General features: G+C 51.2%; 1 protein-coding gene and 1 non-coding gene across 2 annotated transcripts in view; one reads left to right on the forward strand and one right to left on the reverse strand.

Annotated features, from left to right (window-relative positions):
* Nucleotides 1-2,250: 2,250 nt before the first annotated feature.
* Nucleotides 2,251-25,349, reverse strand: part of JPH2 (junctophilin 2) — a 78,415-nt gene continuing 55,316 nt past the window's right edge. Inside the window, exons 3-6 of the mRNA XM_027977219.3 lie at nt 13,294-13,412; nt 11,434-12,161; nt 10,614-10,707; nt 2,251-8,797 (exon numbers count right to left, since the gene is read on the reverse strand). Coding sequence (XP_027833020.2) covers nt 10,627-10,707; nt 11,434-12,161; nt 13,294-13,412 — 928 coding nt within the window. The 3' untranslated portion in view covers nt 2,251-8,797; nt 10,614-10,626. The remainder of the gene's footprint in view (nt 8,798-10,613; nt 10,708-11,433; nt 12,162-13,293; nt 13,413-25,349) is intronic.
* On the forward strand, nt 24,753-24,825 carry TRNAG-CCC (transfer RNA glycine (anticodon CCC)). Its single transcript has one exon. It is a non-coding gene; the product is annotated as a tRNA-Gly (tRNA).

The following is a 25,349-nucleotide window of genomic DNA, read 5'->3' on the forward strand; positions in this document are numbered from 1 at the left end:
GCATTTTCTATATAAAGTCTGTTTTATTTCTCACGCAACCCTGTAAAATAGTTGCCATTAACCCCATTTCTCAGATGAAAAAAGCAGATGCAAAGAGAGATGAAAAAAATAATTGATCCCAGAGCAAGTCAGTGGCAGAGTCAGGTCTGAACCCCAAGCCTGTAGCCTTCATACTTACTCACGTGTCATAGGGTTGCTCCACTGTGTCATGTACACTTGGGGCTGGATAATTCTTTGCTGGATGGGAGTCGGGGGAGGGGGTGGAGCACTATTCTGAGCATCACAGGATGTTAGGTAGCTTTGCTGGCTGGTACCACTAGATGCCAGTAACATCCCTCTTCCTGACTTATGACAACCCAAAATACCTCCTGACGCTGCCAATGACCCCTGGGAGGCCAAACCACCCCCAGTTGAGAACCACCGATGGATCAGAAGCTTGGGCTGGACTTCCTGTTGCTGTAGACTGGTGCTGCCTTAGGTGGGGAGCCAGGCTTGGCCTCTTGAGGGCCCCCCTCTGGCCACTGCTTTCCCTATGGTGTGAGAAGTCCATGGAGCCAAGGAGACACGCCTACCTAGAGCTTCCACCTTTCTGAACAGCATTCTGTTTCCCACAGCCTGCCTGGGCTTGCGGCCAGTTCTCCTGGCTACTGGAGAATGTCCTTCTACCCCTGAGAGGTGGCCCAGGGTGTTGCTGAGGCTGGAGGGAGGTGCGCAGAGCTGGACATTTGAACAGGTGAACTAGGTGGTCTGGACACAAATTCCAGGCCCCTCCACTGCAGGCTGCTTCTCCGAGCTGGGAAGGACAAACTGGTGGGTATGGGGGGAAGGGCCCTCCATTTGCATCTCATCTTAACCTGCAAACCTCAGAGCCAGCCCCTGGCTGCCAATGTAGCTGGTGGGGGATGTGGTCATAGGTCACACATTTGGCACCTCACTTTGAAGAATTTAGTTACCTCTTTTAGTAGAAAAAGAGAGGATTTAGGGCTCATCCGTCTCCACCTTTGCTTCCCTCAACTCTGTCCAGATTTCCTCCTCTTGTAAGGACACCAGTCAAACTGGTTGAGGGTCCACTCTGATGGCCTAACGTTTGCACTTAATCGCCTCTCCAAAGGCCCTGTCTCTAAATACAATCACATTCTTCTGTATGGAGGGTAGGGCTTCAACACACAGATTTTAGGGGAGACACAATTCACTCCTTAACAGATGGAGTGATTGATATTCATTAGAAACCCCACAATGCTGATGAAGTCCAACCACTGGGTCAGGGGCCAAGCAAATGGAAATCGAAAAAGACACGCAAATTGGGCAAGATTCTGCATGGGTCCATGAAGTAGCCAAGCACCCTGATCACCCTGCTTGGGAGGATGCTGTGACGCACATCCACTTCCAGCTCACTGTCGTCTGTCCCAGGAAACCCACACATCTGTGTGCCACGCACACTGCAGCTAACTCGTTTACTGACACATCCGGGACAGCACTGAAGGACGTGCTGCCTCCCACATCTCTGGAATGACATTGGGCCAGGACCATTTGTCACCTTTCCTGGTTGTCTTCCTAAAACTCCAAGATTCCACCCAGTTTTTTTTCCCAGTCCACCAAATATTATTAGTATAAATGGAGTCAGCACTGTCATTGGCATAAATGGGGTTGCAAATTCAAATGGTGTCAGAGTTGGGCAGGTAAGATAAACAAGAGAGAGGCAACAGGGCGTGGTGAGGACTGTGGCTAAGCCGAGACCGATGTGTGCGTGCTCAGTCGCTCAGTGGTGTCTGACTCTTCGCCACCCCATAGACTGTAGCCTCCCAGGCTCCTCTGTCCACGGGATTTCCCAAGCAAGAATACTAAGAGTGGGTTGCCATTTCCTCCTCCAGGAGAATGTCCTCCTGACCCAGGGATCGAAACTGGGTCCCCTACATCTTCTACACTGCAGGTGGATTCTTTACCGCTGAGCCACTGCGAAGCCCACAAGTCTAGACTGATGCCCTGCCCCAAAGCATTTAATGTGTTTTAAGGTACCAGCCTGGCCCAAACAAAAGTTTGCCAGCGGAATGTACCCTCCAAGCATTTAGTTTGTGCCTTCCACTGAGGGTATGGTTAAGCGTATGGGCTTTGAAGATGGACAGACAGTCCTGGGTTTAAATCTTAGTTTCTAATCTGTGGAACACAGTGGCATTTGAAATCACAGAGCAGTTGTGAGGAATATATGAAATAATGCATGTAAAGCGCTTGGGCAAAGCCTGGCACATAGTATTTAATTTAAAGCAGCTTTTATTGTTAAAGTGAATCACAGAACGGCAATGGTGATGGTTTGTTGTTGTTGTTGTTTAATAAAAGCAGCGCTCTTTGGGGAGAAGGCAATGGCACCCCACTCCAGTACTCTTGCCTGGAAAATCGCATGGACGGAGGAGCCTGGTAGGATGCAGTCCATCGGGTCGCTAAGAGTCGGACACGACTGAGCGACTTCACTTTCACTTTTCACTTTCATGCATTGGAGAAGGAAGTGGCAACCCACTCCAGTGTTCTTGCCTGGAGAATCCCAGGGACGGGGGAGCCTGGTGGGCTGCCGTCTATGGGGTTGCACAGAGACACGACTGAAGTGACTTAGCAGCAGCAGCAGCATTTTCTTGAGCCCGTTTATGAAAGCATTCATGTGTGGAGCAGTGGCGCCTCTGGTGGTCATAATTAAGAACTGCAAGGCAATGCAGCCAGCCTAACTGTTAACTAGGAGCCAAGCTGGTCTTTAGGGTCAAATAGATGAGGAGTTTGCATCCAGTTCTGCCAGACACAAGTAGGTAACACAGGTCATTTACCTTCACCCTTATCCTCCATTCCCTGCTCCCAACAGTTATGATTCCATGGAGTGGCTCTATTTTTTTTTAAATATTTATTTGACTGCACCGGGTCTTAGTTGTGGCATGTGAACTCAGTTGCAGCAGGTGGGACCTAGTTCCCTGACCAGAGATCGAACCCAGTCCCCCTGTATTGGGAGTGCGGAGTTTTAGCCACAAGACCACTAAGCAAGCCCATGGCTCTGACAATTTAATGAGACAATATAATATCACTTGGCATGCAAGTGGTATTCCTAGCTCTTAATAAGTGCTGGCTACGATCCTAGCACCCAGAACACCACGGGCCACAGACTGCTAACATCCCTCCCTCATGTGAGAAGGGAAATGGGTGGGTGATTATTTACCTTTTCTTCTTTTGGGTAGGGGTGAGGAGCTGTTTCTTTGGCTCGGAGCACCTGGCCAAAAAAGATACTCTGTGGATATCTGAAATTTTTCTAGAGTAAAATATTCCTTTGGATAATGCATTGCTCTCTCCAGACTTCTCAAGTGAAAACTCCCCTGGAAGGATAACTAATATCCTTGTGTCAAATGCCCAGGCGAGGATGAATGAACCAGCTTCTTGCCTCCCAGATCAGAGGGGGCTGGGAGACACTTTGTGTGTCATTACCCCGTCCCGCTCGCTCCACACACACCCTCCACCCCACTTGCTGTTCTGCCTGGAGAGAGGACTTCCTTCCTTCTCAGAGTCCAGAGGCAAGCAGTGAAGCAGGAGGTACATGCCCCTGCACCCAGGGGAAAGCAACTGGAGATTCGTCCCCTGTGGACCGATACTTCAAGATGAGAATGGCAGGACAATTGAGAGAGGAGGCTGGGCCCTGCCCAGACAGAAGATAACAGATCACTTATTTCTCACTCTCAATGTCAAGAGACCTCCCTGACTACACATGCGCAGAAAGGGTTCTTTGAGGTCAAAGGGGGAGTGATGCTGATGCCAAGCTACCCACAGGCTTCTTCAGCAGAATCCATCTTGGCGAAGAGATGCATGCATGCACATGGGAGGGCCCTGAGATACACCAAATAGGAACCAGGCAAATCAAAATGATTAGCCAAAGGAAAACTGGAAGAAATGCTCCATGTAAGTGATTTAAACTGCCATGAGGGTGCAACCCTGCAACTGAGTCTGCCTGTGTGTCTATCCACATATACAGTACTCTTTTTTTCCCTTCTAATAAATACTTCACTTGTTTCATCATCTTCCATCTTTGTTAGAATTATTTTTCAGCAAAGTCAAAGGGCCAGGGCCTTGTCAATCATCACTAGTCTCTATGTGTATTCAGCCACTCAGCCATGTCCAACTCTTTGTGACCTGGTGGACTGCAGCCCGCTAGGCTTCTCTTGTCCATGGGATTTTCCAGGCAAGAACACTGGAGTGGGTTGCCATTTCCTTCTCCAGGGGATCTTCCTGACTCGGGGATTGAACCCAGGTCTCCTTCATTGCAGGCAGATTCTTTACCATCTGATCCACTGGGGAAGCCCGATCACTGGTCCAACGGCCAGTATGTGGTGTCTTCACGGCTGTGGCCTCACCTCAGTCTCTGGCTGGGAGCCCCACTACAAGCCGCTCTGGGCCAAGGTGACCAGAAATCAGGAGGAACCTAGGGTGAGAGAGTCCCCCCTCCACTCTCCACACCCCCCCACTGCAGAGCCCGAGGCAAGACCAGGGCTCAGACCACAGGGTCTGCCCCCTTCAGCCCCCTCTGAAACAGTTCCTCCCATGTCAGCCTTGCTTCTCTTCCCATATCCTATTACAAGGTCCTGGGCTCTTTTTCTGGCAAACAGAAGCCCCTTCCAACTGGAAAATGCGGAAGAGGAGCCTCTACTTGCTCCCTGGGCATCCTGTCCCACTGCCAAGTGAGAAGTAAGAATAGGGTAACAGCTCACGTTGATGAAGCTGACCTTGAAGGAAGTAATCTGCTCACTTTCAGAGAGATGCCATATGGCCAAGAAGCACTAATGAGGGAGAAGTTTCACCTCCAGAGACAGCCTTTTGGACAAAGGAAAAATGAGCTACTTGAATTTCAGCATACATGCTAGTTTTGTGTTTTACAGTTTTGCTATCGTATTTTGAGCTACATATTTGAGGGTGCACCATAGAACTTTTTCAGGCTTGAGGCCGCCAAAAGTCATCATCTGGGCCTTCATCTCTCCCAGCACAGTCAGATCCTTTGTTGGTTCCTCAGAAATTATGAAAAATTTCATCTTGTCACAAATCCCTCATCTGGATCCTACAGCTCCCAGGCCCCTCATCTTTTTTTCTGCCCTGGAAGAGTCCTGCCAAGATTCCAAGGCAGTGGTAGTAATCACAGGCCCTAGTTAACGTCCTTGAGGTGGTTTTAAATTCCCCTAGGGCACAAGACACCTTCAAAGGACCTTGGACCTGGCAGCGGAGGACAAACTTCTAAGAGGTGTCAGTGGCCAAGGCTGAAAAGGGGACCAGCCAGGCTGTGTGCTGTGCTTCAGCCCCCAGGGGGCGCCGGACTCCAACCAACCTTACCTGACTCCAGTGTTCCAGCCGGCTCTGGAATGAGCTTTTTCCCCCCAAACCATTCAAGGGGATTTGAAGGCTGTCTGCCTGCCCCCTCACCCCACACTCCCACTTTACACACACACACATATACACACGCACAGGGCCAGTCTGTAAATCCCCCCAGTGGGCTGGCTGCCCACCTCCCCTTCTCTTGGTGCACTTTGTTCAGTCCTCTGCAGAGTGCAACTCCTCCCTCCTCACTCCCAGCCCCTCCGTCCCTCCTGTGGTCCCTCCAAGCCCATCCTTCTTCTTTGGGACCCCTGGATTATTCCAGGGTTTTGCCAACAACCTCTTTACCACTCATGAGCTACCTCATTGGATGCTCACAACCATGATACCTGTAAAGAAGGCAACGGGGCAGGGATGATGGTCTCTTTGGCAAAAGACCTCTTTGAAACTGAGGCCCAGAAAGAGGAGGTGTCTGGCATGCAGCAGGTCAGTGATGACGCTGGGCAGACAGCCAGGACTCCTGAGCACCGAAGCACTCTGGAACCTGCCTGAACTCAAGCCTACTGACTGGTGAGGGACCTTCCCCTCCAACTATCTCATGGAGGCTGCTGGCTTGACTTAGCCACAGAAACAAGTCACGATAACTGCTTTCCCACCCCTGGCTTGTTGTGTGACCTTGGGCAAGTCTCTTCTCCCATCTGAGCCCCTGGAAGCTATGATGATGGCCTCTAGGTCCTTCCTTTGACTGAGACGCTCTGACTTTCTGACAGGAGCCCGAATCATCTCCATCCCCTCGAGGTTTCTGGGGTTTCAATTAAAATGCTAACGGCTTGTGAGAGGGCTAATGGCTGTACTTCAGGTCAACAGCAGTACTGACCCCAAAATGGGAAGTCTGCACTTACTGCCCTCAACCGCTGGGCTCTATATGAGCTTTAACGTTTAAAGTTCTCCTCACTACAACCCCAGGAGGTAGTAGTAGTATTTTCTCTGTTTTATAGATGAGAAATTGAGGCTCGGAGAAGTGAAATAAGTATCCTAAGCAGGACAAGAGCCCAGGGAGGCCAATCTCAAAAGGCAGGCTCTTTCGGGACTTCCCTGGAGGTCCAGTGGTTAAGACTCTCGAAGCAGGGGCACAAGTTCCATCCCTGACTGGGCAACTAAGATCCTGCGGGGTGGGTGGCCAAAGATTTTTTTCCTAAAGGCAGGCTCTTTCTTTTGCTATATGCTGCTCAGGGAATCTTTTAGAAGTTGGCCTTACAAACCCAGGGTCTTCCCTAGAAGGTCTGTGGCCTTTGGGGAGCCCCTGTCAGAACTGAAGCCTTTCAGCCACCCCTCAGGAGGTATTCCCAGGTGGCGCAATGGTAAAGAATCTGCCTGCCAATGCAGGAGCTGCAGGAGACATGGGTTCGATCCCTGGGTTATGAAGATCCCCTGGAGGAAGAAATGGCAAACCACTCCAGTATTCCTGCTGAGCTGATCCCATGGACAGAGGAGGCTAGTGGCCTACAGTCCACGGGGTTGCGGAGAGTCAGACACGACTGAGCAGGTGCCCACACGGGCGGTATTATGGAAACTGTAAGAGAGGCAGGGCCTAACCCAGCATGACCCAGTGTCCTCAGCTTCCCTCCTCCTCCTCAGACTAGTCCCCCGTCCTGAACCCACAAGCAGACCCCGCAGCCCAGGCAGAGCCTGTGAGCAGATGCAAGTTTATTATTGCATAGACGGCAGCTTCCTGAACCTTCACCCCAAATACCAACCCCCAAACAAGGCCCCACCCAGGAGCCCTGGCAGCCACAGGCTTATCCCCAACCTTGAGCCAGACCAAAAACCCCGGACAGTGACCTCAGAGCCCAGGCCTGGAGCCTGTCTCCCCTGAGCAGCAACCCCAGCCCACCCTCCTCTTGCCCTACTTGTCCAGAAAAGCCCACACACGATGGAGGAGCCCCTGGAGGACAGCAGAACCCATAGGCTCCTCTCCGCAGAAATGCAATCCAACAACCTCGAGGCCCCAGCGGTGCTTGAAACAGTAAGTGTGGAGCTGGAGGGAAGGTTCTCAAGTATTGAGGGAGGAAGGGAAAGCTGACCCTGTCAGAAACAAACTTCAGGTCAAAGAGCAACCCCGGTGGGGAGGCCAGACTACCCCCACCCCAGCCCCCAAGGAGCAGAGAAACAAAGACAGGAAAGCAGCTGCTCCCTCCAACTCAGTTTAAATGTCCTGGTCACGTCCTTCCCCGGCTCAAAGGGGCCTGGGCCACTGGCCCTCCATCCTTCCCCAGGGCCGAGGCCACAGTCCTCAGCCCCCACCCACCCCCAGCCAGCACCAAGGACAGGAGAAACCAGCATGGTACACAGCACATCAGAAAGGGGCTACATGCAAAGACCGGCTCCTGCCAAGCAAGCCGAGGAGCTTATCACAGACGGCGCCCAGCGGGAACCCCACACCTGCTCCCCTCTCCCTGGGACACGCTGGCTGACAAGCAGCCTGTCTTCAGCATCGGCCTGAGTGTCTGCCCCAGCGAAAGCTGCCTGGGCTTCCACACTCAGCACACCTCTACCTCCAACCAAGCCTGCTGTGGCCCCTGGGAGCGGAAGCGGACAAACCAGTTCATGGGGCATCCCTGGGGCCTTACCTCACAGGCCCCACAGCTCCTGCAGGGCGACCTCTCCTCACCCTCAGCATCCTCGAAGCCCCCATGTGTAATGCCAGCCCCAGGCTCAGGCGCCCTCAGAAACAGAGCCATCCTAACTGCCCCTCAGCCCTTCTCCCCACACCCCCCCACCCCCTGGCCACCTGGTCAGCGGCTTCCCAGCCAAAGGTCCCAAACCCTCACGTCTCCCCCTCTCCTGCTGGTCCAGAGGGAAGCTAACTGGACCGGTGGGAGGAGACGGAAGCACTGTATTCTGGGATATTCAAACAGAAGACGTCCATTTCCTCTATTGTCATCCTGAGCATCTGGAAGCAAGGGACAGAGTGTGGGAGGGGTCAGGACTGAGACAAGAAGGGCTGGTGGGCTGAGAGCATCACCCTCCATGACCCACCACAGGGATCTCGTCACTTCCTCCGCTTCCTGGGAGGCCTCAGAAGTTTAAAATAAAGCCAAGGAGGGTAGGAAGGAGGGGGCTGGGATTTAACATCCTGGTTTGGTGACTTCTCCCAAAACACAAAAAGCCTGGGGAGGGGGTGACCTAGGGTAGGGGTGGAGGCGGGGGAGTGGACGGGATGGGGGATGAAGCAGATCGGGAAGTTCAAGACCAGGGCTCTTCTTTCAGGGCTTTCCCTGCTGCTGGGCAGAGAGCTTTCTCTTCCTCTTGGCACCGCCTTCATCTGGGCACAGATGCCACGGGAAGCCTCCTTAAACGTTCGTGGTGTGGATGCGAGTGGACCCCCAGCATCCAGGTCCAGTCCTCCTCAGCCGCCCTGCCTGGCACTGCAAAAGATGGCTCCATGCGTCCTCAGCAGGAACTCCTGGCTCTGCAAAGAGAAGAAAAGAGGTTTAGGTGAGGGAAGGATGGAGGAGGGAGGAAGGCAGGGGCGGGGGGTGGGGGCAAGGCTGAGCCAGGCTCCAGGCAGGATTCAAGAAGCAGGCCTGATCCTCTCTGGGGCAAGATCTCTATCACCAGCACCATCCCTGCCTCTGCAAGCCCCCAGAGCAGCCTTGGCCCTGGCTCTGACTCAGTGGGACCAGAAACAAGTCCCAGAGGCCCCTCCTTCGCCCATGCAAGGCCCTGCTGGAGGCTGCCTCTGCCTGTTCCCTTTGTCTGGTACACGCTGCCCTCCTCTCCTCCCCTCCCTCACTGCCACCTGCCTCACCCCTCGCCATCCTTCAGGTCAGGAAGTCGGCAGTCCCTGCTGCAACCATTCCCATATCCCCCAGGAAACACAGACCCCGCTGGGGCCAGCATCCACTCTCAGGGCAGCACCTACCAGGCTAATCCTGTCACTGGCTATTTACCCTTCTCCTTCTCCTCTGGGACTGAGTAGGAACCTCCAGCCCACACTAAGCTAGTCAAGGGAGGGGATCTTTGAGGGGAGCAAGGCAAGAGGCAGCAACTCTTGTTAGCAGCACCAAACACAGGATTTACAGTGTAAAGGCTGGTCCTAGTGGGAGAAAGATTTGATTTGCCTTGTGGCTACTTTGGGCTTCCCAGGTGGTGATGGTAGAGAACCTGCCCGCCAATGCAGGAGACCTAAGAGACCATGGGTTGGATCCCTGGCTCGGGAAGATGCCCTGGAGGAGGGCACGGTACCCCACTCCAGTATTCTTGCCTGGAGAATCCCATGAACAGAGGAGCCTGGTGGGGTTTGGTCCACAGGGTCACAAAGAGTCAGACACGACTGAAGCGACTTAGGATGCATGCACGTGGCTGCTACTTCACCCTGAGACCAGCAAGGGCCACTTTCCTTCACCCCAGCCCTGCCCACTTCCTTTTCACTGGACCTTACCCAGCTCCTGAGCTCTATCGTGGGGAGAAAACCAACTGATGGAACCGACTGACAGCAGGGTTCAGGAAGAGGACTGAGGGAGGGGGGTGGAGAGTGCAAGCAAGAGAGAACCGGAGGACAGGGAAAGAGGATCCGGCCATCCCCGGCGACCTCAGTCTAGATTTTTGGGGGCCTGTGGGGAGGAGGTCAGGAACTATTTTGCTTAATGTTTAAACTGCAAGACTTTTACATAATGAGCCATAAGTTAAAGGTTTACTCTCACGTTCGCCTCATTTCTTAGGGCAGGAATGTGTCCCTGCTGTCTCCCTATTCCCAGCAGAGCAGGCACTCAGTAAAGGGTGGTTAAGTGGGCTTCCCTTGTGGTTCAGGGGTAAAGAATCCAACTGCCAATGCAGGAGACGCGGGTTCAATCCCTGGGTGGGGAAGATCCCCTGGAGAAGGAAATGGCAACCCACTTCAGTATTCTTGCCTGGAGAATCCCATGGACAGAGGAGCCTGGAGGGCTACAGTCTGTGGTGTCGCAAAAGAGTTGGACACCACTTAGGGACTAAATAACAACCACAACAAATGAATGATGTGTTAGTGAGTGAATGAATGAAGCCCCCAGGGTTCACCTGACAGACAGGCAGTGTTCTGTGCATGTTGAGCCAACAAGGGTGCGTGTGTGTGTGTGTGTGTGTGTGTGTGTGGGCGTGCGCACTGGGGAGAGATGATCTCTCAAATCCACACTCTAGGTCCCTGCCCCAGCTGGGGGATGGGCCTCAGTTAACCACAGGATGGCAGCCCAGCAGGGCCCAGCAGGGCCTCTCCTCCCCAGAGACTGCCATGCTCTTCCTGGCCGCACCTGGGGGACGAGGTCAGGTCAGGAGGTGAACGAAGAGGATGGCCAGACCGATGTTCAGCAGGATCACCATGCAGATGAGGACGGTGTTGGGGACCTGGGAACAGCAGAGACAGGCTGCCTGAGTCCCCAGGAGAGCACACTCCCCCATCCCGACCCTCCACAGTGTCCAGCGCCTGGACAGACCATCCGAGTTGGAAGGATTCTTAGAGGAAATAATCAACCAAACTGCTCAGGGTCCAGAGAGGGTCGAGAACGTATCCCAGGGCACACAGCGGGTAGAGCTGGGACTGGAATCCAAGAGCATGGCTGTGCCCACTGCTAGTTCCTCTGGGGCTGCATCTCTCAGTCCCTCTGGGCCCAGCTCCAGTCTTTGGCACTGTAGCTTCCTGCTCCCCTAACAAGGCCAGAGGGCCAGGACCCACCCCCTTAATGGGTTCATCCCCCCAAGCTCTCCCTGCTACACCGCGTACTGGAGGCTATTGGAGCCCAGCTTAGATCTCTCATAAACAGGAGCAGCCCACAGCCTAGCTGCTTGGGACTCCTAGTCACCTCCTCCAGAGGAGCGCCCAGACAACTGTACAGAGGCCAGCCCCTGCCCAAGGTGGGGGCATTCTGCCCTGTAACCCTGGGTCAGGGCTAACTAAGCCCACATCCCGGCAGGGGTTTCCCCCCTGCCCTGTCCTGTGCCATCACCCTGGGCTCCCCCGCCCCCCCCCCCCCCCCCGCCTCCCCCCCCCCCCCCCGTCATCTGCCCCCAGAATCCCACCTCCAGCTCCCCGCCCCTCTCCCCCCACCACCACACTTCCACCAGCAGCCTCACCTCCTCCACCTCGACCTCTGCCGCCGCCGCGGCCTCCTTCCGAGCCTTTTTCTTGGCCCCAGCCTTGGTCAGCCCTCGGGCCTCCGTCTTGCGGGCCTTGACCTTGGGTTCGGCTTTGGGCACGATGGGTTTGGGTTCCAGCTTGGCGGGGCTCTCTGGAGCCGGCGCGGGGCTTCGGGGCGGGAGCGCCGTCCCGGGAGCGGCAGCGGCGGCCGGGGAGGGGGGCGCGGAGTCGGCGGCTGGGGCCTCGGGCTCGTCCTCGAAGGGCGGCGGCGCGGGCGGCGCGGTGCGCACGGCGTAGCTGTGGTAGCCCTGGTACAGCGCCACCTCCGGCTCCTCCGGCCGCGCGGGCGGCGCCTGCAGCGCCTCGATGGCCATGCGTTCGCTGGCCGGCCGGGCGGGGCTGCGGCGGCCCGCGCCGTCGGACGGCGTGACCGGTCGGCTGCCCTCGCCGCCGCCGCCGCCGGGTTCACCGTTCCAGGCGCCCGGGCTCAGCAGGCCGTCTTTGGACGCCGCGGCCGGACGGGGCCGCTTGGGCTGCGGGGGCGTCCCGGCCGGCGACGGGGGGCCACCCTCGGGCGCCGGGGTCTCCCGCTCGTGCAGCTCCGGGCTCTCGCGGAGCCGCTCCGGGAGGCCCGCGGCGCCGGGGCCCCGGTCGGGGGAATCCAGCAGGCTCTCCGAGTTCTCCAGGATCTCCTGGAGCAGCCGGCGCTTCTGATACTCCGGACCTGCGGGGGGACCACAAGGGGAGGCGGGATTCGAGGCCGGGTCCCCGCACCGGGTGACCCTGGGCAAGCCGCTCCAACTCCGCTGTCTAGTCAACTTACTCAGCCAGCACTGACCTGCAGCCACCAGGCGCCAAGAACACTGTTTTTAAGCCATCCCCAATACCAATTCATTTACTCCTTTGAATAACCCTATGAGGTGGATGCTATTATTTAGCCTCCACTGCACATAAGAAGAAAAGGAGGCTCAGAGAGGTAAAATGCCTTACCCAAAGTCACCCAGCTGACCAAGAGCGGAGCCGGGGCTAGCACACAGGCTAAGTCTGGCTGCAGAGTTTATGCTCTTTATGGTCACACCGGCCTATTTCCATTCTCTTATCTGAAAAACAGGCCTAATGATATCTATTTCATAAATACTAACTGAAATCGAGGTGGGGGGGGGGGGAATCCTGTGAAATGCTGAGCGCAGAACCTGGTACGTGGTGACAGCTGTTGCTATGACTACCCAAGGTGGAGGCTACCAGCCAGCGTCGCTCTTCCTGGGACCAGCAGGGGGCGCACTGTGATGGGACGCGCGACTCCTCCTGCTGGGCAGAGATCTGCATCTGAGGTCTTCCATCTAGCTTCCCTTGCTGCTGCTAAGTCGCTTCAATCGTGTCTGACTCTGTGCGACCCCATAGACGGCAGCCCACCAGGCTCCCCCGTCCCTGGGATTCTCCGGGCAAGAACACTGGAGTGGGTTGCCATTTCCTTCTCCCTTAGGTCTCCTTAAAAACCCTTCAACGTGGAGAGCATCAGTCGCCCACCCTGATGGACTGCCACCACTGTATTCAAGGGCAAAGTCTGGATCAGAGCTAGGAGGTCCTCCTCACTCTGCAGCCTCATTTCCCAGAGAGAGGAGACAGGCTCCAGTTGGGGGAGCCTCTGTTATTACCACCACAATCTCAGCCTGAGTCCCCTTGACTCATCCCATCCCATGCCGGCATCACGCCCCACAGATGCTCACAGGCATGTGTGGACCCACTGGAGCATCTCAGCTTTCCACCAAGCAAAGAAAAAGGTGCCCACCTCCCACCCCCACCTTGCGGACTTCCCCCACCCCATCCAGGCCAGTCCCCTCCCTGGCTGGCCCTACCTGGCTGGTAGAAGTCTGGAGCCAGCTCCCTGGCCAAAGTGCGGGCAATGTTGGACTCCTGGTTGGCAGCCAGGGCAGCCTGTTCTGCTGCCTCAGCTTTGGCCTTGGCGTGGCTTGTCCTAAGGAGATGACATGGTGGAGTCTCAGGATCCCTCCAGAGAACCAACCCTCTCTGCCCTTTCTCCCCACCCACAAAGAGACACCCTGGACGACACTTTTGTTCACTTGGGCTGTCAGTGAATATTTATTAAGCCCTGTGGTCCAGGCTGTTGTGCGTTCCCCAGACCATTTCCTCTTCTCTCAGGGCACACAGATGGACAACATTTTCTAGCCTCCCTGGGGTTAGGTGTGGTCAGATGACTGGCTAAAGCATTGTGGGAAGACAGGATGATGCCATTTCCAGGCATGGTCCACAAAAACCTGTTCTGTAATCCACAGTGTCCTCTCTCTTCTCCCCTGTTGCTGATAAAATGCAGAAGCCAAGCCCCCAGAACAAGGGACTTAACCTCATTTGTGTACCAGCTCTTTTCAATCTGGTGACACCTCTGGACCCTTTCTTGGTATACTGTTTTAAAACGCATAAATTACACAGGATTACAAAGAGATGCAATTACACTGACACACTGTTACCAGAATATTTAAAGGGACAAATCTGTAATATAATAATGTATATTCTTCTTTATTAATACATTAAACAAAATATTCAGCAGGCCTATTGACCACCATAATTTAAAAGCACAGATTAGCATAAAGGATATTTTAAGGATACATGCAACAACAGGAATGTGGCATGAAAATATATGTGATTCCTATGAGTGACAAAGTCAGAGATACTGCTAATATTACTGTGATTTATTGCCGACTTCTATAATTGAAGAAAATACTAAATTTCAGTTACACATCAGTAAAAATAGAGATGTGGTTTTCCTGTCCGGATCCCTTCACTGGGCAAATGCACCCACCCTTGCCTGCTGAATTGACTGCTGATGGCTCACTGCTGTCTCAGAGAATTGCAACCAATAAGAAGCCATCTTGTTCCAAAGGTCCATACCCCTCCCCAATCCAAGGAGCCTATAACCAATGACTACTGACACCAGCCAGCCCCTTTTTGCCCCAAGAGGAAGCAACTCTTGAGGTACCACTCAGGCCCCAAAGCCCCAGCGTGGGATGAGGTTGAAGCAGGACTCCAGAACACATCCCTGCCTAGCTACTTCTGTGTCCCATCCTGCCTCTCTCACTCCCCCTTGCTTCTGAGAGCACTTGCTCCATAAATTGCCAGTGCAAGAATCCTCATCTCAGACTCAGCTTCTAGGGAATCTAACCTAAGGCAGCTTCCAGATTCACAGACTCGCTGAATTCTATCCACAGAACCCCCTGTGGTCCCCACGGTCAAGAAACATGGTGGGAGGAACTTGGGTCCACAAATGATTATTGCATAGAGCAAAGCCCACCTCCCCAACAGTTTCATATTAAACATGCAATATTTGAGTATTAAATTGAAACATTACACTCAGCAAGCCTTAAATGTCTACTGTGTTAAGCGCCTAAGATTTGGGGGATGTTTATTTCAGCTGTTAATCTAACCTAACTAGGAAAAGCACCTACGAAAATATTAACAGCCCCACTAACCAAAGGGCTTCAATGTAAAGAAATTAAAGATTATCTCATGTAATCATCATGATGCCTTAGGAAGCTGGTGCTCTTATTATTACATTATTTTACAGAAATATTCTATTTTATTTAAATATTAAATAAAATATCTAAATAAATATTCTATTTATTCTATTTTATCTGTCTATTTTACAGAAAAGGACACTGAGGCATAGGCAGGGTAGGTAACTTGCCCAAGGTCACAGAGTCCCTACGTGCAGGAACTGGGATTTTGAACCCAGGCAAGATGATTCCAGACCCTGTGCTACTCTGGAGTGTGCCGTGGTTGGTCAGGAGCCGAGACTCCAGGGCCAGGGGCAAGACAAGTGCCTTTCAAAAGAAGGAGATGGGCTGGATGCAAACAACCAAAATTATTTAATATAATATAATCAAATAAAAGGGCTTCCCTGGTAGTTCAGCTGGTAAAGAATCTGCATGCAATGCAAGAGACCCCTGTTCACTTCCTGGGTCACGAAGTCCCCCTGGAGAAAGGATGGGCCACCCACTGCAGTATTCTTGGGCTTCTGTAGTGGCTCAGATGGTAAAGAATCTGCCTGCAATGCAAGAGACCCCTGTTCACTTCCTGGGTCACGAAGTTCCCTGGAGAAAGGATGGACCACCCACTGCAGTATTCTTGGGCTTCCGTAGTGGCTCAGACGGTAAAGAATCTGCCTGCAATGCAAGAGACCTAGGTTTGATCCCTGGGTTGGGAAGATGCCCTGAAGGAGGGCATGGTAATATTCTTGCCTAAAGAATCCCACCGACAGAGGAGCCTGCAGGGCTACAGTCCGTGGGGTCGCAAAGTGGAACATGGCTGAGCGATTAAGCACAGCACAATTAAGTGCAATTGTGAGAAGTGCCACAAAGGAAGAGTATAGAATGTGATGAGGATGTCCAGCAGGAAGGCTTGATGTAGATCGGTGGTGGAGGCAGGGATCAGGCAAGGTTTCCTCGAGGATGTGCCAGTTGAGACCTGAAACTGACACATCCATTGGCTCATCAGCAGAGAGGCGGGAACAGTGAGCCAGGCAGGGAAGAGCACGTGCAAAGGTCCTGAAAAGGGGTACAAGCGTCATGTCTTTGGGGAACTGAAAGGTCCAATCAGTGTCCCCATGGGCAGATGAGTTACTTCCTCGGGGATTTGATCTGCGTGTGCCTCCAGCACAGAACTGAGCCCCATCTAGAGACGAAGTTTACTAAGCTCCCTCCAGGTGCCAAGCCTTTTGCCTACATTACGCCTTACAATCCTCAAAACTGCCTGGGAGGTAGCTTTTACTGTCTCTACTCCACAGGTGGGGAAACTGAGTCTCAGAGCAATACCTTGCTCAAGGATGCCAAGTAACAACTGACATTTACAAAGCATTTACAACATGCCAAAAGCTTTATAGAAATTAATCCATTTAATTTCCCCAGGTACTCTTTGTGGCCCGCGTTATCACCATCATCCCTCTTTCCAGAGGAGAAATCAAAGGCACAAGAAGGTTTAAGGAGCCCACCTACAACTTATCCAACCAGCAAGTGAAAGCAAGGCTTCAAACAAAGGCTTTCTTGAGTCTAGAGTCTGTGCCTTTTGTCACAGGTTTGTCCATCCACTCAATAATAAGTAGTGGGGGACTTCCCTGGTGGTCCAGTGATTGGGAATCTGCCTCCCAGTGCAGGGGACATGGGTTCTATCCCTGGTCGGGGGACTAAGATTCCACATGCTGCTGGGCAACTAAGCCCACACACAGGAACTACTGAGCCCCGCGGGCTCTAGAGCCTGTGGTCTACAAGAGAAGCCCCACTCACCTCAAGGCGAAGCCCGTGCACCACAGCTAGAGACCCAGCACAGCCAAAATAATACGAAGTGGTGGAGTTCACACCCAGAACTGTCTGGTTTCTAAGCCCCTGCCCTCTCCACTGCCACAGTAATGTTTACTGAAGAAAATAAGATTATACTGAATGAAAGAATACATAAAAGAATGCACGCATACGTACATGAACATCTGTACGGGCAAGGGGGCAGCACAGAGAATAAAGAGCATGCTTTTGGAATAAGCAGCCCTGCATTCTAATTTTGGCTCGGCCATGGCTGGGGCTAGTGTGCAAATGAGGCATTCATCTCAGGCTCAAAATTTAGGGGGCTGACCAAAAAAAAAAAAACAACAACAACTCAGTAATCCAGATAAATAGTACTTGAATGCAGTATTTTTTAAAGTCAAAATTAATGCAGCAATAATCCTTGATGAACAACCTATGAAAAAAATGTCAATAAAGTCCAGATCCAGATCCTGTACTTGTACGACTCACCTCACTTACCTCCCCCCGTCCCAACCCTACAAGAACCCTAGGACCTTGGGTAAATGGCTTTGCCTCTCCGTGCCTCCTTTCTACGTCTGTAGGATAATTCTCCCCTTTTAGAGTTGCTGTGAATGGCTGAGAAGCAACATAGGAAAATGTTTAGCCCGGGATGGGGCTGAGGGATGGTGATGGTGGTGGTGGTGATGGTGATGGTGATGGTGATGGTGTTGATGAGGGTGTTGGCAGTGGCAGAGAAGAAGGAGGAGGAGAAAAAGAAGGAGAAAGATAACATTTGTTACATGGAAACCAAGTGTGGAACCACCAAGGGCCTACTGTATATCACAGGAAACTATACTCAATGTTATGCAATAACCTATAAGTGGAAAGAATCTGAAAAAGAGTGTGCACACACTCACACATATATGTATAATCAAATCACTGGGCTGCACATCTGAAATGTGCATGATATTGCAAATCAACTATACAATTAAAAACTTGAAAAAAAAGAAAAAACAATAGTACATGCACAACCCCAGACACACGTTTGCCTGCACATGGGTATGTGTGATTCAAAGACCTAAATTTTCAGAGACACTTCCCGGGAAACCTGAAACCCCAGGTTGGGTGGGGGAGGAGGGAAAAGACTGGGCAAACCTTCAAACTGAGAAAATGTCCTTTTTTGGTTGTGTGAGCTGGATGAGGCTTGTTTCCTGGGAAGCTGTGTTGCAGCACGGACTCCTCAGGCCAGAATGGCAGTCTTCACACTGAGCCCTGGAAGGTTCTAGAGAATCAACAATGGACCCTCCAGGGCAACCAGAACAGGGGTCAGAGGGGAATGGCCACACAGCCCAAGGTAATAAAGGCTGCTGGGTTTGAAGGAGGAACGCATGACTGATTGAACACCTTACCAGCCCCTCGCTCCAATGCCTCTGATCTCAGAAATGGCCCCTCAGCTCCCTAGCCCTCAAGCCAGGAATCCCAGTATCTCCCACACCCTCCTTCCTCATCTTTCAATATTCACAAACATGCACCACCAGCTCCTGTCTCTCCTGCTCCCCTGAGGCTCTTGATCTGCCTATTCTTCATCTTTCCGTGGCTTCTCCTGCCAGGTCCCCCACTGCCCTCTGTAACCTCCCTGCTTCCAGACTCACTCCCTGCAACTGGTCACAGGCAGCCTGCTTGCCTCACCTCTTGCTGACAGTCTCTGCAAGGCTTCCTATCTTGCTGAAAGTAAAGTCCAAAGTGCTTAGCACGGCCTTCAAGGCTACCCAGATTCTCAGCCTGAAGCGGCCCTGATGGGGTGTAGCTGGCAGCTTACCAGGTAAAGGGCAGGCTGAACTGCTGCGGTCCAGAGGCTATCTTCTAGTCCAGTGGCACTCACAGTGTGGTCCATGCAGACCCCAGCCCCTCATCATCTGGGCACTTGTTGCAAATGTAGACTGGGGGGACTCCACCCCAGATCCACTGAATCAGAATTTCTGAGGAGGAGCCCAGGAATCTGTGTTTTATAAGCCTTCCAGCTGCTTCCACTGCTCATTAAAATTTGAGAAGCGTGTGCTGGACAGATAGAAACATCCAGCTCTCTCTTGGGCAGTTCCCAGCCTGCTCAACCATCTAGGAGCCTTGAGGGTCTCCCTTCAAGCACCAGGCTCCCTCCCTGAATCCAGGGCCTGCTAGGGAAATGCAGGCACCATTTCTTTTCCTATAACCACTTGGGGAGGGGCTCTTGGGAAGGGTGTCCCAAGGAGGGCTCTGCCCCTTCTGTAGAGAAGGGAAGGAGCAGTAACTGGGGCAGGGGGTGGGGCAGGGATCAGTCACCCTTCTTGATTTCATCAGATTTTCTTTCGTCAGCAGGTTAAAAATAAGGCTGGTGGTGGCTCAGGGATGCGGCAGGGCCATAACCCAGTGGGAGCAATCCTGAGAGTGTTGACCCTCACTCCTGCCTCCCTTCCCCACCTTGGACCCCTTACCACCCCAGAATAGCTGGCCTCGTTGCACAGGTGTCTCCATCAAGCTCTGATGGCTTTACTGTGCCAAAGCGGGGGCACACAGGAGGTACCCCTGACTCTTCTGCTCTGGCTGTTCCCCTATCTGGAATGTTCCTTTCCCTCCTTCCACCTCCCAGCCTTAAAGGGCCAGCTTCAGACCCACTTTGACTTCCAGATTTATTCAGCTCATGCAACTTTATGGAATGCCTGCTATATGTTAGGACTTTTCTGGGTGCTGTGGCTATGATAGCAAGCCAAGTATCTAAAAATCCCTTGTAGGGGGACTTCCCTGGTGGTCCAAGGACTAAAACTCCATGCTCCCAATACAGGGGGCCCGGGTTTGATCCCTGGTCCCGGAACTAAGATCCTGTCTGCCACAACTGAGACCCGGCACAGCCAAAGTAGATAAGTAATTAAGTGAAAGTCACTCAGTCAGCAGGGGTCTGACTCTTTTCGACCCCGTGGACTATACAGTCCATGGAATTCTCCAGGCCAGAATACTGGAATGGGTAGCCTTTCCCTTCTCCAGGGGATCTTCCCAACCCAGGGATGGAACCCAGGTCTCCCACATTGCAGGCGGATTCTTTACCAACTGAGCCTCTAGGGAAGCCCAAAGAACATAAATAAAGATTTTTTTAAAAATCCCTTGTAGAACTCACATTCTGTTGCAGGGGTCAGCAAATTAGGGCAACAGGTCATATCCAGCCTGTTTCTCTATCACCTGTGAGCTAAGAATGCTTTATATATTTTTTAAAGCTATGAAAAAAAAAACCTAAATAGTAATTTTATGACACATGAAAATTATACAGAATTTAAATGTGTCCATATAAATAAAGTTTTATTGGAACAGAGTCACACGTATTTGTTTACTATTGTCTAGAGCTAAGCGGTTGCCATAGAAGTCCATGACCTGCAAGGCCAGAAATATTTACCATCTGGTGCTTTACAGGAGAAGTTTGCCCACCTCAGTTCTAATGCATCCACTCAACAATGGTCTCTCCTACTATTCTAACTAATAATATTAGTCTACTATTAGTTGAGCTCTTTGTACCCAGCTCTGTGCTGTGGTCACCTTTACACACATGACTTCAGAGAGGTGAAGTCACTTTCTCAAGGTCACACAGCTAGAAAGTGTATCTGCCCAAGCTCTTCCCCATTACACTGAGCTGGTGCTTTCCTGGTACTAACTGGACCAGGTCCTCCACATGCTGGTACTAGGGATGGGGATGAATTAGATCCAGCAGGCACCTGAAGAGCTCCCAGCCTAATGCAGCCCCACCAAGCCAACTGTGCAGCATCTCTGAAAAGCAGCGGATGATGGGGCGGGGGCAGAGCAAAGCCGCTAAGCCACATGGCGGTGCAGCTAAGAGGGGACAGCTCTGGTAGGTCTTGGCTCTGCTCCTTATACTCTCAGGTAAGCCTGAGCCCCCTGAGCCCCAGTCTCCTCATCTGTAGAATGGGGATAATAACAGCACTTATCCTGGAGAAATGGTATAAGGAGTATAAATGAATACACACTCATCAGAAGGGTTAAGGGCACAAGCTCCAGTCCATCACATTCTGACTTTTGCTCTCTGGTCACAGTTTCCTCAACTGTGAAATGCGGTTAATAACATTTACCTCACAAAATTACTGGGGGTCTGAAATGAGATCGCACAAGAGTGCTTAGCATAAACCGAGCACTTAACAAATATTAGCTTTCATTATTGTTACCGTTTTGGTTATTGTTATAACAATGTTTGGGGATCCCCAGGTGGCTCAGTGATAAAGAATTTGCCTGCCAATGCAGGATACATAGGAGACTCAGGTTTGATCCCTGGATGGGGAAGATCCGCTGGAGGAGGGCATGGCAACCCACTCCAACATTCTTGCCTGGAGAATCCCCATGGACAGAGGAGCCTAGCGGGCTACAGTCTACAAGGAGTCGGACACGACTGAAGTGACTGGGCACGTAACAAAGTTTACCAGCCATTCCCTTCCAAAAATCTAAGGACTGCCAACAAATTCGGAGAAGGCAATGGCACCCCACTCCAGTACTCTTGCCTGGAAAATCCCATGGGCGGAGGAGCCTGGTAGGCTGCAGTCCATGGGGTCGCAAAGAGTCGGACACGACTGAGTAACTTCACTTTCACGCATTGGTGAAGGAAATGGCAACCCACTCCAGTGTTCTTGCCTGGAGAATCCCAGGGATGGGGGAGCCTGGTAGGCTGCCGTCTATGGGGTCGCACAGAGTTGGACACGACTGAAGCGATTTAGCAGCAGCAGCAGCCAACAAATTGGTGTTTAAATAGGTATTCTTGTAGCAGGACATGTCATGTAAACTTCGTTTCAAAGTTCACCCATGTTGTAGCATCTATAGTACTTCATCCCTTTCCATTGCCAACAATGGTCCACTGCGTGTGTGGATAAACCATATTTAGTTTATCTGTTCCTCAGAGGAAGGACATTTGGAGTGTTTCCACTGTCTGGTTACTACGTATAATGCTACTATGGATATTCCTGTACAAGTTTGGGGATGGATGTAGGTTTTCATTTCTCCTGAGTGTACACCTTAAGGCATGGAATTGCTGGGTCATGTGGTAACTCTTTTTAAGCTTTTGAGGAACTTCCAGGCTGAGGAACTTCTGAACTGAGTGCACCATTGTACTTTCTTCTAGTAACACGAGGGTTCCAATCTCTCCACATCCTTGTCAACACTTATTATTATCCATTTTTAAATTTTAGTCACATAATGGTTTGTGAGGTTCATTTCATTGTAGTTTTGATCTGCACTTCCCTGGTAGCTAATGATGTTGAGCGTGTTTTTAAATGTTTAATGACCATTTATGTTATCTTCATTGGAAAAAAAATGTTTATATAGATTCTTTGCCTGTTTTCAATTTTTTTAAGTTGTAAAAGTTCTCAATATATTCTAGATACAAGTCCCTTATCAAATATAGGATTTGCAAACATTTTTCCCATTCTTTTGTCTTTTCAATTCCTTGATGGTGTCCTTTGAAGCCGAGAAGCTCTCAAACTTAATGATTTCCAATTTATCTATTTTTCCTTTTGTTGCATATACTGATGCTATCACATCTAAGAAGCTTTTGCCTAACTCAAGGTCACAAAAACTTACTACCATATTTTCCTCTCAGAGTTTTATAGTTCAGTTTTTACACTTAGATCTAGGAAGACTACTTCTAATTAGAAAAAAAATGGGAAATAAACTAAGGGTTCATACTGTCCTAGGAGACAGGCACTACAACCATTTTACAGATGAAGAAACTGAGACACAGTGAGGTTAAGTCACTTGGCCATTATTTTTATTGTGAACATTATGCCAGAAGTGGCCCCTGCTCTGGAAGGATCTAGAGTCTGGTAGGAAAGACAAGACAAGGTGAAAAGTTTTGAGAACAAACATAAACAGAAGGTTACAGGGCAGGAGAAAGCCCATGTGGTGAGCTGCGTGTTCATAACGTGCATTTTCTTATTTTTATATTTTATATTTATTTATTATAAATATAAAAAAGATGTAGTAGAGGGCTTCCCTTCCCTGGTGGTCCAGTAGCTAAAACTCTGAGCTCCCAATGCAGGGGGCCTGGGGTTCGATCTCCAGTCAGGGAACTGGATCCCACATGCCTCAGTGAAGACCTGATGCAGCCAAATAAATAATTATTTTAAAGATGTAGTATAATATGGCTTAATCAGCACAACAAAATATGAAAAATAAACAGATTTTTTAAATATTTTGGTATTTGAGGTGGTTAAGAGCAGTTTTCCACAGTGGGTGACATAAATTCTCTGTACTTTGATTTTTTTTCCATCTGTAAAGTGGGGATATGAATAGCCCCTGCCTCACAGAGTTGTAGAATTACCGTACATAAAGTATTTAGAATAGAATCTGGCACATAGAAACCTCTATGCAAGTGTTTTAAAATTTGAAAAAGTTGATTTGTTTTAGTTGAAGTGGAGGGGCATGGCTTTTGAGTCTGGGGGGCTGTGCCACCCCCCAATAGCTTAAGCAGAACCTCCCCACCTTGGAAGCCCAGACTGAAATCCCCAGGCTGTGGAGGTGAACTCTTCCAGATTATGTTTTAAAAGACGTTTCTCCTCTTCTTGAAAAAGAATCACCAGCCCAGCTGGGAAATCTTCACCATGTGTGAGTGGGTACGTGACACCCCTTCCCATCCTCCAGTCTCTATGCAGGAGGCAGGGTGACAAGCTGCTGTTTACTAAGTGCTAACTATGTGCCAGACCCTTGACCTATGTGGTCAGCTGAATAATGGCCCCAGGGATATCCAGGTCCTAAATCCCTGGAACCAGTGAATGTTACCTTATACGGCAAAAGGAGCTTTGCAGATGTGATTAAATGGAAGATCCTGAGATGCAAGAATTATCCTGGGTTAGACAAGCAGGCTGTAGATGTAACCATGCATGTCCTTATAAGAGGGAGGCAGGAGCAGATGTGACCACAGGAGGAGGATAAGATGATATGATGATGGAAACTGAGATGAGAGTGATGCCCGTTGAAGATGCAGGATGGGGCCACAAGCCAAGGAATGGCAGTGGCCACTAAGAAGCTAAAAAATCAAGGAATTGGATTCTCCTGCCAGAACCAGCCCTCCCTCAAAAGGAACCAGCCCTGTCATCACCTTGGCTTTAGCCCAGTGAGACCGATCTCAGACTTCTGACTTCCAGAACAGTAAGAGAGTAAGTCTGTGCTGTTTTAAGCCCCCAAGTTAATAGTAATTTGCTACAGAAGCAACGGAAACTGCAGCAACCTGTGTGATCTCATGCCATCCTCAAGGCAACTCACTGTGCAGAAGAAAGGAAAGCTCAGGAAATTATTTGCCCATGGCTCGCTGCCAGGTGGCACTAGTGGTAAAGAACTGGCCTGCCAATGCAGGAGACGTAAGAGACATGGCTTTGATCCCTGGGTCGGGAAGATCCCCTGGAAGAGGGCATGGCAACCCACTCCAGTATTCTTGCCTGGAGAATCCCATGGACAGAGGAGCCTGGTAGGCTACAGTCTACAGGGTCCACAAAGAGTCAGACATGACTGAAGCAACCTAGCACAATCACTCACACATAGCTAGTGAGATCCAGAGCCGGCTGGAACACGATTCCAGGTCTGTCTGGCACCAGAGCCTTTGCTGACCCACGCATCTGCTGCACACTGCAGTTAAGCCAGAAGAGACCAGCAGCTGGAACTGGCCAAAACTATGCTGCTTCCCCCAGGGGCCTGGGCATCCCTAGCATGCATCCTGCCTGCCTGAGAATCCAGAGCTAGTGGTTACCAGCAGGGACACCATCAAGTTCCCCAGTGAAAGGCTAGTCCATTGGAAACTGGGATCGCCTGGCTGACTACATATGACTGAGGTCTGGTTTTGCTATGGCAGCCAGTGAATGGACAGAGAGGGGACATGAGGCCTTGCTCCCCCTCCCCACATGGGACTGGGCTCTACAGTCCACTCTGAAGCCCAGCTCTCAGCAGTGAGGCCTTTTCTGCATGAGCTGGCTGTACAGAGAAGCTTCCTTTTTAAAAATTCTGTGCTGGGGACTTCCCTGGTGGTCCAGTGGCTAAGACCCTGCACTCCCAATGCAGGGGGCCCAGGTTCACTCCCTGGTCAGGGAACTAGACCCCACATGCTGCAGCCAAGTTCACACGCCGCAACAAAGATCGAAAATCCCATGGGCCACAACTACGACCCTGGGCAGCCAAATAAATAAACAAATATTTTAAAAATGAAAAGCCTATGCCAGATTTTAAAATCACATTTTATGAATTATGAGAACAGTAATATCGAAGCAAACGGCACTGTGAACCCACTGTGCTAAAACAATGGCTGTGTTAGCTTTTGAGCCTTCTTTTGAGCCTTTTATGAAGAACTGTTCATTGTAAAGCCCACAATTTAAGAGCATGGAATCTGATATCACGCTACCGAGGTCTCAATCCCTGAGTCAGACATTAGCTGTGTGGCCTGGGCGAATCACTTAACCTCTCTGTGCATCCATTTCTTCTTCTGAAAAGTGAACATGGCAAGAAGATTTTTCAGATGGCTCCTGGCGTTCACACCTTTATGGGATTCAGCTCCCACCCCTCCCGCCACGGAGGATGGGCTGAACTCAGTGACAGGCTTCTAAATAAAAGACCATGAC

Source organism: Ovis aries, chromosome 13, assembly GCF_016772045.2.
Source record: "Ovis aries strain OAR_USU_Benz2616 breed Rambouillet chromosome 13, ARS-UI_Ramb_v3.0, whole genome shotgun sequence".
Lineage (NCBI taxonomy): Eukaryota > Metazoa > Chordata > Mammalia > Artiodactyla > Bovidae > Ovis > Ovis aries.